Source organism: Tauraco erythrolophus, chromosome Z (genome assembly GCF_009769465.1).
Source record: "Tauraco erythrolophus isolate bTauEry1 chromosome Z, bTauEry1.pri, whole genome shotgun sequence".
NCBI lineage: Eukaryota > Metazoa > Chordata > Aves > Musophagiformes > Musophagidae > Tauraco > Tauraco erythrolophus.
Window position 1 is genome coordinate 13,944,302 of NC_141496.1, and position 15,541 is coordinate 13,959,842.

At 42.3% G+C, this 15,541-nt stretch overlaps 1 protein-coding gene across 1 annotated transcript in view; it reads right to left on the minus strand.

The window, feature by feature from the left end:
* The window catches only part of ADAMTS12 (ADAM metallopeptidase with thrombospondin type 1 motif 12), a 200,016-nt gene that overhangs the window by 75,688 nt on the left and 108,787 nt on the right, over nt 1-15,541 (minus strand). Inside the window, 6 exon segments of the mRNA XM_086629244.1 lie at nt 5,683-5,794; nt 5,796-5,850; nt 6,706-6,855; nt 7,083-7,171; nt 11,208-11,352; nt 12,040-12,183. Of these exon segments, the coding sequence (XP_086485370.1) occupies nt 5,683-5,794; nt 5,796-5,850; nt 6,706-6,855; nt 7,083-7,171; nt 11,208-11,352; nt 12,040-12,183 (695 nt within the window).

The window sequence follows — 15,541 nt, forward strand, 5'->3', positions numbered from 1 at the left end:
AGTCTAACATTTTAAACATGAAACAGATACAGTTGTGGAAAGTATTTTCACTTCCTATTTTCAGATAGGGGATTGACACACAAGGAAAATAAGTAAATGATGGAAGAACTTGAAAGCAAATGCTGACATTGAATTCAGATTTTCTAAACTCTTATTTCAATCCCAAAAATCTAAAAGATTAAACTGAGATTATATGAACACTAGGGTTGCTCAGAAAGAACGCATTAAAGCAGTTGTTTGGTTTCATTTACTTCAGCAAATTTGATTAATTCATGATGAGACTTTAACAAAAAGACTGTCATCTTAGTAACTTTTAGGCCAAAATACACAAAAATTCTTGCAATCCAGCATATCCATAAAATACTAGATTCAATCTGTGAACACTCGGTAATGACCATGATCACACCATCCTTGTTCAGAAAAAGCACACTGAAGTCCTGTTTAAACAGAGCTGATTTCTGCCTGTGTAAAGCCTACAGAATTTTACTCATCCTTCCACACCAAATATGATCAAAGCTCCTTAGACTGCTCCTGCTTAGATTGTATTTATATCTACAATGATAATATAATCACTCCAAACACTCTAGGCAACCTGCTCTAATGTTTAAACCACCCACATGGCAATGAAGATTTCTTAATGTGTACACTAAAGTTCCCTCATGCTGTTTTGGCTATTTCTTTCTTTGTCCTACCTTTCATGGACATGAAGAACTGCTGGACTGTCTCTCTCTAGGGATTCCTGTACTGTTTGAGTGAAGGGGATGGAAGGTGCAGTATGAAGTACAGTGGCAGAAAACTTGATGCCAATCCCAGTTTGAAAGTAGAAGAGCTACATGTAAACAGAGCTGATAAGGCCACAAGGTCCTGCTTTCAAAGTCAGTTAACAAGGGCACAGAACTGCTTGGATCTTGACGTTTTCTTCCAGACCTGAGCACAACACTGCATGGAGCACATGCAGTCTTGCTAGCCTGTGTCTCTACTGTCTCAGGGATATGCATGCTAAATACCCTTAGAAAGTCTCTTCCAGTAGTTGGCATTTAACTCACTCCATCTTCTCTTTTCTAGAGCAAAACTTGCTTTCTCAACCTTTCCCATAAACTACATATTTCAAATCATTTGACTTCCATGGTGCTCTCCTGTAAACCTCCTCCACTTTGTCTATACCCTTCTGGCAGTGCATTGCTCCCAGCTGGACATAAGATTTTAGCTGAGGTGCCACCAATATTCAGCAGCCCTAGAAAAATTACATCCTGTTTTTCATCTGTAGTGCCCATATCCTGCACCCAAGGTTATGCTGCTGGTTCGAACAGAGACAAGATCAATCCTCTAATATACAGAAGAAACTCAGATGTAATGGAATCCCAAGCCACAGAGCTCTCATAAGTGCCTAGGGACTTATCTGTAATCAAATGGGACTGAGGAAGCAAGCCAGCAAGGCTGAGTAAAAATTCTAAAATTCAGGTATGTGATTTTTTCCCCTGTGCATGTTATAACAGAGTTCAGATTCACCAGTGTAAACAGAACATGAAGATAACTAGAAAGGAACATATTCCCTTCCCAATTTAAATTGGTTTGCCTTGCAGCTGACTCCCATGAGCTCACACGCAGGAAGGATACAGCTTAACCTGACTGAGAAGGATGGATTAATGTGTCTGCCAGCAGAAGATAAGTCTCAATATTTTTTCCTACTTCACAAGGAAGAAAAGAGGTGGGCCTCTTCTCTTCAAACCCCTCATCTCTGTGAGAGCTCAGAATTGGATGAGAAAATCCAAAAACAAAGAAAATTAGAAAAGACAATTACCAAACACAGGACAAAACAGAGGAAAAAAAGCTGAGGTGAAGCTACTTCATCACTTTAACCAAGCTTGCAACTCCAAAAGAAAGTTTAATTTCAAAGCAATGGCAGCAGAAACATTATCTCATGCCCCTGCAACTATATCAGTACAGATCTTACTTGATACACGTTTTGGAAGAAATATGAAATTTAAGACACTTTAGCAACATAGCCACTATCTGCCAGTACATGACATGATCCTGGCACTGATTGAGAAAAGGAAGGTATTTATACGATTCAATGTAGGACTCATACTTACTACATGGAAGTTAAGCCCTGAGAAGCTATCAGATTCAGATAAATGTAATTTGTCAAACGGTATGAAATCATAAATGTTGGGGTCAGCCTAATGGCAGAGAATTGGATGAGCACAAAAGTCTGACTAAAGTGTTAAAGTAGGAGCAATATATCCTGGTCAGAGCTGCTGGATGCTTAGTCAGCCTTGAACCTGGACTCCCCTTCACATCAAGACTCCCAGGGATACTCAGGTGCACCAGCTTGAGCACACGGGTTTCTGTGCTCTGGGGCAAATCCACAATAGGACAATGCAATTCCCCAATAGGCCCAAACTAATGTAAAACAGAAGGGAAAAACTCTCATTTGAAACCTTAAAGATAGTTAGCCTAGGTAACGCGAGATGTCATTCACTGCTTTTCTGCCAGGTGGCTTGTTTAAAGCTGTTCGTTGCATCTCATAGAATCATAGAATGGTTAGGGACCATCTCCATAGAATCATAGAATGGAAGGGACCTCAAAGATCATCTAGTTCCCACCCCACTGCCATGGGCAGGGAAAACCTCCACTACACCACGTTGCCCAAGCCTCATCCAACCTGGCCTTGAACACTTCCAGGGATGGGGTATCCCACAACTTCTCTGGGCACCTGTTCCAGTGCCTCACCACCCTCTGAGTGTAAAATTTCTTCTTTATATCTAATCAAAATCTCCCCTCTTTTAGTTTAAATCATTGCCCCTTGTCCTATCACTACTGCCCTTGGAAAAGTCCCTCTCCAGCTTCCTGTAGGCCCCTTTAGGTACTGGAAGGCTGCAATAAGATCACTCTGGAGCCTTCTCTTCTCCAGCCTGAACAGCCCCAACTCTCTCAGCCTGTTCTCATAGTAGGAGGTGCTCCAGCCCTCGCATCATCTTTGTGGCCCTCCTCTGGACCCGCTGCAGCAGCTCCATGTCTTTCTTGTGTTGAGGACTCCAGAGCTGAACGCAGTATCCCAGGTTGGGGTCTCATGAGAGCAAAGGGGCAGAATCCCCTCCCTTGGCCTGCTGGCCACACTTCTTTGGATGCAGCCCAGAATACGATTGGCTTTCTGGGCTGCCAGCGCACATTGCTGGCTCATGTTGAGCTTTTGAAAAAGCCTTTGTCCTCTTGTGAAGGTACAATTTACACAACAGAAAAGGACGAGTGTTTAACTATGTGACATTCATTAGAACGGGCCATATGTAAGCTATGAAATTAAAGCCAGGAGAGAGAACTGCAACCGTCTAGATCATTTACTGTTTATCCAGCAGGGTGAAGGAACACAGAATGTCTATTTGTCACAAATTGTCTAGCTCTGGATTTCATCTCCTCACCTAGACACTTCCACACAAAAACTGCTATGTGCACACAGGGTTTGGAAAAGTTTCAATGTGTTTTCTTTTCCTCTTATATTGCATGTGCAGCATAAGAGGATTTAAAATGCCTGACAATATAACACAAGCCAAACCTTCTGGCAGCAAGCTAAAGTAGTTAACACAGTGCTGTGAAAAGTCTTTGAAGTTGGATTGCACCAGTTAAGGTAAAAAGCAAGGGAAGCCGGTGTACACTGACAAAAAGTTGGTATACATATGGTGGACATGATGATTAAGTCTCCAGAGCCCTGAAACATCATCTCTTTTTGTGTAGGGTTTACAAGAGGTTGGTGGTTTGCTTTTGTTTAAAGTCTTGGTTTGTTTAGGACAAAACACTCACAAGAAAAGCTCAAACTGCGCCATCTCACTGAGAAAGCACTGTTTCATGAGTCTATTTGAAGTTATTTCGCCCAAGACACCATTAGAAACCATGGAAGGTGAAAGAAAACTTGAAACTGAGGCGGCAGGAAAACTCTCAGATGTATTTCAGTGCAGTAGGTAATGCTGGCAGGACAAAACTGGAAGCAGTGTGCCCACAATAGACATCCACCCTCAATCATACAAACAATGATGTCAAATTAAGGATCAGCACAGGATTTGGCCAACTCCTTGTCTAGATAAGTGCTTCCAGGAGAGCCTGTCTATCCAAGGAAACCAGGATTTTGTAAGTTAGAGTTTAGGCAGCAAGAAAAGACTTCAAATGCTGTTAATGGAATGTAAGAATGATGTCGCAAACATTAAGGCCCTCAAAGATCACAGGGGAGACACGTAACTCTAGATTGAATTCTGGCTGTTGAGAACACAGGTGAAAACAGTCAAAAAAGCCCTTCAAGACAAAGAATAAATATTTTCTTGGTATTTTAGGGACTTTGCAAAAGGTCACTGAAACCCAGGATGTCCCAGATGAAGTACATCAGGATCGACAACCTAGCATTTTAAAGATAAGTGGTTTGTCTGTAAGCTCCAGTCAGTTCTATTTGAAATACGGCATGGACACACCATAGGCCTGCCTTCCTATGTGCAGGAAGCATTTGATTCATGATTCTTAATGCCTTTTAAAAGCAGACCTTCTGCAACAAATGCACATGCAGAACTACCTGTTCTGTAGTACTGCCCTAGAGTGGCGATGACCAGAGCAAACGCTGTACCCTGCAGAGGTACACACGACTAACAGAGAGGACTGGAATCCCAAATTCAATGACAGGCGCCTGCAGAAAACGGTTTATGAGTTTGGCTTGGACTAAGCCAAAGCCTTGTTAGCATTTGCCGTGGTTGTTCTATGGGAGTCCTTCTGAAAAAGTCCTTTTCTATCAACCATATTGTCTTTCATCGGAAATTTTACCGGAAGTCTGTATGCTCCAGGCTCATCTTCCAACAGTGCATTTGTTAGACAAAATTGAAACAGTAGCTGGAATTTAGGAAACTTATTCAGAACTGCCAATAACACTGAAAATGCAATGAATATGCTGAAAAATACTACTGGCAAACAAAATTGAAAGTTGACTTTTGAGCTTCACTTCCTAACTGGTTTATTTTTTCATTAAAAATAAAATCTATTGCTAACTTCTACTGGATAATATGCTCCTTACATTTATGCATACACCAAGAATCAAACTGCATGGTAATAACTATTACCCCTGTATTAGTAACTAGCTGTTACATAGCAAGTTATAAGGCAGAGACATCAATTCTGTCTCTACAATACAGGGCAGTACAATACTGAACCTTTTGAGGTACTACTTCCTCAGTGTGGTGTCAGGTACACTTCCATGCAGATCTGAGTTTGGAAGAAGTAAAGCTACATTTGTGCAGCAGAAGAGGTCTGCTTATTGGGTGCAGTGATGCCTGCAGGCCCAAACATGCAGTTCTACACTACACTGCTGTACTCCTTGTTCTGCAGTTGACACTGGAAAAGATGGTTTAGGTCTATCCCAAACAATTAGTATAGACACAACTTCAAACAGCTTTTCTTAGCACAATATCTTCCAGGAACCAGGATAGTTACACTCAGAGCCAGTATCACCAGAGCTTTGCAAAAACATCTACGGTGTACAGAACCACTGCCTTTGTGTATACACAAAAGGCACACCCGCATATAGAAGCACACCAGATTCTTAAAAGACTTAAAATTCAGTAACTTCTTGCCCTCACAGAGGTTTCTCATAGGTCTGTAAATCCGATTTTTTTATACAAGATATTAAAAAATTTGTAGCTTCTTACCCAGTGTTATAAACAGGAACCCAGTGGTAGAATTCATTCTGGTAGGGAACGGTATCAAATTCACTGCACTGCATCTGACGAAAGGTTGGCAAGCCTTTGCGACAGGGACTAATGTTTACACATGCGATAGCGCTTCCTTTCTCCAGTGCAGTAATCTCCTCCAAATTGTGGTCTAGAAAAGGCACATTGAGACTGGGACATGAGATTCTGGGTAAAAAATAGTTTTAAAAGAGCAAGGTCCTTCCAGGTTAAAATGGGATAACAAGGTGCATCTGAATCCTTGACAGGGTAGAGATAACGTTCACGTGTTCAAGTAACCAAACACGTCAGTATGGAGTACAGAAATCTAGACAAACCCTTGTATCCCCAAGAAGTGCTTGGTACATTGGCCGGCTGAGCTTACAACAAACTACCTTATCAAACGAACTCCCCCAAAATACCGTATTTCCCAGAATGTTTGACAGTTCTTCCAGAAAATCCAAGTGATTTCTGCTGTTAGGCACTCTCTTGGTGATTTCTGAAATGAGACGTAGGTCTTCATGAACTCAGATCTGTATTAGAAAATTCTGACTTCTTGTTCTGTACCTATCAACTTATGCATCTGAAGCTCAAAAAAGCTGATGACTAGAACAAAACATGAAAGGTGAGTCCTTGATTTCCCTCAGGAACAGATTGCTAGCTGTTGTTCTCACCTGGTGTTTAAGGACATTTATTTATTCATGGCAGTATTATTAAAGCAACATTTATATTATTTCTGCAAAGTATGAATGCTAAATAACAGGATTTTTTTTTCATTTTGTGTAGTAGTAAGCTCCATGGAGGGTAAGGAATAAAGAATGAGAAGATGATTGTAAAACACGAGACAACTGATTTTCACACAGGTATACTTATCTGGGAAGGAGAGGTGTTCAGTGTCTCTCTTGCTGTAGCACCTGCTGGTAACAGTCTCATACAAAGAGTTTCCAATATTTTAAGTACCTCAAAGATTTTTAATAAAAGGTAAGAAAAGATTGTGCACTCAGCTTACTCTGGGTTATCGCACGGTCTCTCTGCACTCTGAACTCCTGCCCCACATGTCCTTGTGCAATGGGACCAGGATGACCAAACACCCCATCCGCCATGGATTGCTTCTGGAGTCTTGCCTACCGTAATGCACTCACCAGAAAAGCACCACTGAAGAGAGAAGGGAAAGGACAAACAGCTTAAGATCATTACAGCAGAAAATGTTATTGTGAATCATTCATTTCAGTCCCTACAGGTTGAAGACTTAAGTGGAAATGTAAATTGAGATGTTACAGGATGTTCCTCCTTCACACTAAATAACGGCAAAGCTACTGATGGTTCCTCAGCTGCCCTTTTGCAGGCAGCGCAGCTCGCAGGCAGCGTGGCTCACGGTCACCTTGTTTTCCTCCGCATCGAGTTCCATCTGCAGCTGCATCCAGTTTGGAGCGGCAGGAGCCTTTCACTGAGCACCAGAGTGTTTGGCAAAGGTTCTGCAAAAAGAAAGAAAATGCAGCAGTCTGAAGTAAAGCTGAACTCCTATGGCCAAGATTTGAAAAAGTCTCCCACAGTTTTGTACATCCATTTACAAAGCTTTATAAGTTCTGCATTTTCAGAGATAGATGTTCAGGGCTCTCCACAAGTTACAACCCACCGCGGGTCAAAATTTAGGTTCATTAGTGTACAGGAAAGGACTATCTGACAAACACAAAATGATGAATACTTTCTCTCAAGTGAATTACGTGAACTATGTGTGTTGAAATATTCTCCTCATTGGCTGCTCAGCTCCCAGCTACATACAGGAAAAATGGCTTTACAAAGTTGGGACACTACTGTTTATAATAAAGGCGAACAGAGTTTGCGTTATTTTCATTTGATGAGTACTAACGAATACAATGTTCAGTTTTGCATTGCTGTCTGCCTGAAAATATTCAGTGAAATCAAAGGTCAGAAAACCTAGCCAGGTAAGTAAAAATGACATCATGTCTCCAAGTACAACTCAGGTTAACATTCACGGAGGTCCCAAAACCGGATGAGGAAAAAGAGATCAAGACTCATCAGCCAAGCAGATGGCAAAGGAACGATCTAAAAAGAAGCAGTCTAGGTTAGCTGGCAGAGAAAAAAAGCATAGAGGGCCGGGTAGAGTTAGGGCTCTGGTTAGCAAATGCTTACATATTAAGTTACTCAGAAACTGGTGCCAGTTTAATGCAGTACATTGCCAGTAAAGCACAGCATTTCAGCTGCTGCTCCACATGCAGTGGTGAACTCCACAGAAGGGATAGAACTCCTGACAGTCAACAAAACTAGGGAGGCAACAAACACTACAGCTACTTTATAACAAGTCTTCCTCATCAAACTACTCTGTAGAGAGTGAGGATAGACACCACATTGAGGGCTATTCCCCCCTCCTCAGTTCACATACACATGAGCCTCTCTTTTGGTTGACACACAGGCACTCTGCATGCTTGGGAACTCCTGAATGAGCCAGGCTTTGTGTGGAAGACCAGTTCCAAGGTGGAGAAACTAGGGGTGTCATAGAGACTGTGCACTCCCAACTGGAACAGCAGAGGCAAAAGCCCAGGGGCTCTGGTCCAGCTCTTGGCTGAGGGTGTTTGAACTGCAGAGTTCAGCACTGGGAGAGGGAACAGAGCTGGCAGCATCTACCTGTGAAGCAGGGACAGCTGTAAGGGTCATCAGAGAAAGAAGTCGACATGAAAGATCCCACTAGCAGCAACCACTGGGATTCACAGAGCAAACAACATGCCAGGTTTGGGAGCCAACACGGAAATTGGGCACTGGTGAAAATTCAGCCCCAATAAGCTAGCAGCAATATTGGCCAAGTGTGAAATGCCAAACTCAGCTCCTGGTTTCTGACCTGCTTCTACTTTAAGAGAAAGTTTTGAAAGAGTTGTCTTATATTTACTTTTTGCATTGCGTGTACACCTTGTTCATCTAGAACACCGGAAAGAAAGTTGATACTACAGAACATGTCAAAGCACCTCCAGATCTCCAGTTGGAATGCAATGTCTGGGGTACTGCATCTCGGCTCATTCAGCTTCTTTTGGGCAACGTATACAAGTCAAAGGTGTTTTGCAGTTCCCCATTCATAGTTGAAGAGTAGCATCACTTAGCAACTCTTGCGGAGGCCACCATAAGGTTCTTTAGGCAGAGCTACCCAAGTATTCTGGCTGATTAATTTTCTTTCATTATAAAATTAATGCTTTATTTTTAACTCTTGTATATAGAACATGTTTTGTGCTTTTTAGTGTATAAAGTTCACTCTTGCACTGTGCTTCAGATATCAGAGAAAGGCACAGAAACCGAACACAGCTTTCCCTGACAGTTACATTTTTTTGAGGTGCACCCATACATTTCAAGTCAAGAGTTCACAGAGAAAATTATCTATGCAAGAATTTTTCCATATTGATCTACATGTACCAGAGCTTTTTTCCATCTTTAAGAATACTGGAATAACAATACTACAAGAAAAAGCAATGTTTACTGTGTGCTTTTGGAAGTAACAGCAAAAAATTCATGACTCTATCATGGACTCACTGCAGGGCAAGTGATTTTTATCATCAGCATTACAGTATACACCCAACCTAGAAGATCAGAGTCTATATCCTGAGGAAAGCTGAGTCAAAAAAACCCCGAGTTTCACTGCAGTCAATGGAAATTTTTGAGATAAAGAGAGGGCAACAAGATAAGGGTTCTGAGCTCCTATAGCCTGTCTCTAGGAAGCTACAGATCTACCTACAACTTGGAAAATTTCTCCCCCTAATCTGCATTTTGCTTTTCTTTTCCTTATTAGAGAGACATTATTTATGTACTTCACAAGATGCTTGGAAGACTTACTACCTAAATGGTTCATGGAAACCACTTTCCTCAATTCTAAATCTCAGTCTTTTCCAAGTCTAATCACTGAGCTCCTGGGCATCTTCAGCTAAACACAACGCTTCTCTCAAAAAGAATCCATGAATCGAATTCAGTCAGACATTAAAAGTTATAAAACAAATGTAGCCTGGTGAGTGAATGAGTGTAAACAGCAGAAAGGCAAAGAACAATCAGACCTCTTAGTTGAAATGACTATACTGATCATTTAACATACCAGGCAGACTATACTATTCACAATTCCTCTCCTTGAGAGTGCAGCTACCTGCAAAGCACCAGCCTTCCAGTAAAATGTAAAATGAGATGATAGCAATTAATTTTCTGACATATGTCTAGCTGTAAATTGGTTAATCGGGAAATACTGAACGTAAAGGCCTACTAGGTTCAAATCCAAGGAGACACAAAATGAACCAATACTGTAAAATTACACTTCAATTTCTATCTGTACCAAGACAAACTACAGTAACTGAGGAAACTGGAACAGTCAATACCTGCTTCAGATTCAGTAGATGCAGTTCAACACTGGTAATCATGTTATCTATTGAGGCTGAGAAGATTAATCAGAAAGAATCTCCCTAATAGATGAGGTAGATGACGACACAAGTAATTATCTGAATGGAATAAACAGTCAACATCAGCAGTCCCCAGTTCACAGCTGTGCACAATACCTTGCCTAAAAAACACTCCAGCACTGCCAATAGCCTTAACACCACTTCTGCCACAGCCCTGTTTAAGAGAGGGAGCAAGCTGGCCGTTGTCTGCAACATTTGCTGCGTATTGCTGCCCAAATACAGCAAAAATTAGTGATCACTTAGCTAGAGTAGCACTTGAAACCACTGTTTCTGAACTGTTCTATGTAGAAAAGTGTTGCACGGAGCCAAATAGCTCTGAAAATGCTAGATACACCATACCACTGCACCTTAGTTAATATAACCCATTACTCTGCAGTGGCTCCTAGCTCTTGTCTAGAGTTGTGCTGCTGTGACTATACTTCTCCCTTGCATCTCCACACAACATTGTTTTGCTGCACTGTGAGACCAACCTCAGGGTACCGTGTAAATTATGTGTTTCCACATAAGAATCTCATATTTGATAGGAAAATAAAGATTCTTCAAGGTACATGGACCAAAATCTCCTTTAATTAGTTAGACCATCAAGAGCTTGAAAAATCAGGACATATGGGAAGACAGCACAATCCTGATCTCTTCAGAAAACTCTTCCTGGAACTGAAGATTTGTTTCCAGAGTGGTTTGGTCTGTTGAAAGCTATAAGCTAGAAGGATCTTGATTTTTAAAATGGGATTTTAGCTGCATTGACAATTTGCCTAAGATCAGTATTGTAAGTTTAAAAACAAAGTGATGCCACTGCTGCAGGACAGGCATTTAACAACAGGTATGTGGCCAGATCCAGTAAAGGTCTTGCAAAATACAAGGCAAACAGTGCAAAAACTCACTTGCAGAATCTGCAGAGTGGAATTAAAACAGTGTTAGGCAATGCCTGCACCGCACATTTAGCCTATGAGACTCTGAACATGCTGCATTTGCAGTTAGCAATGGAGGTTCAACTGACTGCACTTTCCACACCGTTCAGAAGCTTAAGTTCTTATTAGGAGAATGAAGAAAAATACACAGCACTTACATCCACGTCTTCACAGAAAGTAGCATTGGAACCATACTGAAGCTGGCACTGGTGATGCACATCATAAATCACTCCAGGAGCAATGACCGGGGACTTTAAAACTTCTTTTTGGGGGATATCATCCAGACAGAATCCCCACCCGCGGCTAAAAGACAAAAACTGCATATTAAAAAAGCACCACAGCCACACTTTTTTGACACTTCTATACAGACTTGCAGTATCTAATTTTTAATGGTAACTTTTGATATGGGAAATAGTACTTCCAGATTCCAGCTAAGATATACTAAAGCGCAGCTAACAAACAGCATGCCATTTAGTTTGGGAGGGTTACAAAGGCAAAATATAGCTGTCCAAATGGAAATATTATAAGGTTGTTGTGGTTTGCAGAGAGGCTTCAGAGCACACCACAGCCTCTGCTTAAAGTTATATCACATTGCTGCTCTTAAAAAGAACCGAACAAATTTGAGCAACTCATTGAAGTCAAGCACATGTCATTGTTGCCACAGACAAGGTTTATGATGTTCCATCAGAGTCCCTGATGGAAAGGCTGCTTTCTTCCAGATAACTGTGAAGTGCTGCAGGTGGAACCCAACCTGAGCCAATATGACAAGACTTGAGTTTCCTTCCAGAAAACAAGAATATAATGGAGCTTTTCCCAAATACTAAGTAAGCCATAAGCTTGGAGTATGCCCTCCATGGGAATTAACTCAAGCATACTACCAAAACCTACACCTAGTAATGTAATAATACAGGATTTACCTTAAAATCCACATAAACATCTCGTACACAGTTGTAATCATTTCAGGGAATCTGCTACAATCTGATCACTCACTCTAGGAAACGTGTGATGTATTCCTTGCTGCACTGCGACCAGGTGAGTGGAGTAGGATCATACTGCAACTGTCGGGACATAATATACGGGCGCTTTCCAACAGGCTCACAGTCATTCTCTTTTCCATCATGCTGGATACCAAAACTGAAGATAAAAAACAGTATCTAATAATTCCAGCTGATTGGTTGTACTACAACACCCGTCTATCGGTTCCACACAGTGCTTTTAAAGACACTGAGGTTGCTTCTTCACCTGGTGGGCTGTAGATACCTTTTGCTAAGAAAAAACACATAGATGATCTGACCCAAAGCCTACTAAAAAATCTACACTCCAACAGGCTTTCAAACATGTCTGTTATGTACAGCAATATTGTCCAGCACAAAATAAAGAACAGATTGCCAGGGACTATATTCAGGGGAGTCAAAACACTATTGCACAGCTGGGCCAGGAGTCACAGTTTAAACCTCAGTTACGTTAAAGCTGCTAAAGCTGCAAGCTTCCTAGCTCTTGGATGTGAGTAATTTCAGAATTGTACCACTTTAACTAAGATCAGGCTTTGTTGCATTCTGTCTTACACTGTCTTATAATCATGTCTTACTGCTTGTTTCTTTTTAAATCTCTTTTGAGACAGAAATACGTTTTCTAAATTACTGAACGTTCAGCAAATTAGCCTCCAACCTCCAGTTCTTCCTCCTACTTAGCATTCTCAAACTGTGCCTTACAAACAGACCTCCATAGCAGGTCTTCCCAACATAGTTCTCTACAGTTTCTCTAACTTATTAAGGAATTGCTTTATTCAAGAACTTATAACAGTCATAAACATTAAAAACTTCAGGTAGGACTCAGGTGATTAAATATCCATGACTCCAAGTCATCTCATTGCAAAGGAGATTAGCTGAAATAATAATATACAAAGAAATTGACATATGAAGATGTTGACACTGAGACTGTTAACATCTGAAGGTATGTAAGACCTTGTATGAAAAAGCAGTGAAAACTGACTCAGGTCATGATTCAGTCATGGATCAGACAAAGTGAGTTCAAATCACTTAAGACACTGTTTCTGGAAAATGTAATTGTACCATGACTCAAATGTTCCAAAAGCAGGGAACGATTTCCGTCTGATTCAACTTCAGTAATGAGTCTGTGGTATAAAAACAAGTGTGTCCCCTTATTGACAAGCTCTTTCCCATGAACGGAGTCTGTTGACACAGGAGAAGGTGAACGTCTAAAGGGACAGTATGGGAAAGAGTTGGCTTTTAGCATCCACAGAATGGGTGCATGGCTTTCTTCTCATTTTTGTTCACCTATTCTTACAGACTTTGATTGTCCATATTTGAACCTATTAACATACAAACTCTAACCTGGCCTGAGGGAAGGATGGTTTCATGTTAACAACAAACGCTACAGTATTCAATTTTCTTTGTGGAGACAATTCTTATGGGCATGGCCCTGCACCACTCCCGGAAAGGCAAGTATAGCACAGCACAGCATAGCTCTGACTCACAGCATCCAAAGGACAGCGAGTTACCAGCCATGCAGGCTAGATCAGGAGAAGGTCACACACAGTTCTATGGGTGTGGAAAAAACAGCAAAAAGGTGAAGAAGTGTCTTCTGATAATTGATGTTAATGAAAAAAGCTCCCTGTCTGCAAGAGGTTGTGGGATACAAGTAATTAAACTCAGAGTAGCCAGATCCAATTGTAACTGGAAATGGGAATTGGCATGTGGAAAATAAGGAGATGACTGGTGACAGCCAACATGGCTTCACTAAGGGCGAATCCTGCCTGACTAATTTGGTGACCTTCTACGATGAGGTTACAGCATTGATGGAAAAGGGAAGGGCAAATGACATCATCTACCTGGACTTGTCCAAAACATTTGATATTGTCCCACATGACATCCTTGTCTCTAAACTAGAGAGATATGGATTTGACGGATTGTCCACTTGGTGGAGAAGGAATTGGCTGGATGGTTGCACTCAAAGTGTTGTGGTCAACGGTTCAATGTCCAAGTGGAGGCCAGTGACGAGAGGTGTTCCTGAGGGGTCAGTACGGGGACCGGTGCTATTTAACATCTTTGTTGGTGACATGGACAGTGGAATCGAGTTCACTCTCAGCAAGTTTGCAGATGACACCAAGCTGGGTGGTGTTGTGGACACGCTGGAGGGAAGGGATGCCATCCAGAGGGACCTTGACAGGCTGGAGAGGTGGGCCTGTGAGAACCTCATGAAGTTCAACAAGGCCAAGTGCAAGGGCCTGCACACGGATCGGGGCTATCCCAAGCACAAGTACAGGCTGGGCGGAGAAGGGATTGAGAGCAGCCCTGAGGAAAAAGACTTGGGAGTGCTGGTGGATGAGAAGCTCAACATGAGCCAGCAATGTACGCTGGCAGCCCAGAAAGCCAAGCGTGTCTTGGGCTGCATCGAATGAAGCGTGGCCAGCAGGTCAGGGAGGTGATTGTGCCCCTTTACTCTGCTCTCGTGAGACCCCACCTGGAATACTGCATTCAGCTCTGGAGTCCCCAACACAAGAAGGACATGGAGCTGCTGAAGCAGGTCCAGAGGAGGGCCACGAAGATGATCAGAGGGCTGGAACACCTCTGCTGTGGAGACAGGCTGAGAGAGTTGGGGCTGTTCAGCCTGAAGAAGCTCCACAACACCACTCAACTTTGTGTCATTGGTGTCATCTGCAAACTTGCTGAAGGTGAACTTGATTCCACTGTCCATGTCACCAACAAAGATGTTAAACAGCACCGGCCCCAGTACTGACCCCAGAGGAACACCACTCGTCACTGGTCTCCACTTGGACACTGAACCGTTCACCACAACTCTTTGAGTGTGACCATCCAGACGATTCCTTATCCACCGAGCGGTCCATCCATCAAAACCATGTCTTTCCAGTTTAGAGATAAGGATGCTGTGTGAGACAGTATCAAATGCTTTGGACAAGTCCAGGTAGATGATGTCAGTTGCTCTTCCCCTATCCATCAATGCTGTAACCTCATCATAGAAGGACATCAAATCAGTCAGGCAGGATTTGCCCTTAGTGAAGCCATGTTGACTGTCACCAATCACCTCCTTATTCTCCATGTGCCTTAGCGTAGTCACCAGGAGGATCTGCTCCATGATCTTGCCAGGCACAGAGGTGACACTGACTGGCCTGTAGTTCCCTGGGTCTTCTTTTTTCCCCTTTTTAAAAATGGGGGCTATGTTTCCCCTTTTCCAGCCACTGGGAACTTCACCGGACTGCCACACTTCTGAAATATGATGGATAGTGGCTTAGGAACTTCATCCGCCAGTTCCCTCAGGACCCACAGATGCACCTCATCAGGTCCCATGGACTTGTCCACCTTCAGGTTCTTTAGATGGTCTTGGACCTGATCTTCTCCTACAGTGGGCAATTCTTCAATCTCACAGTCCCTGCCTTTGCTTTCTGTGACTTGGGCTGTGCCGCTGGAGCTCTTGCCAGTGAAGACTGAGGCAAAGAAGTCATTGAGAACCT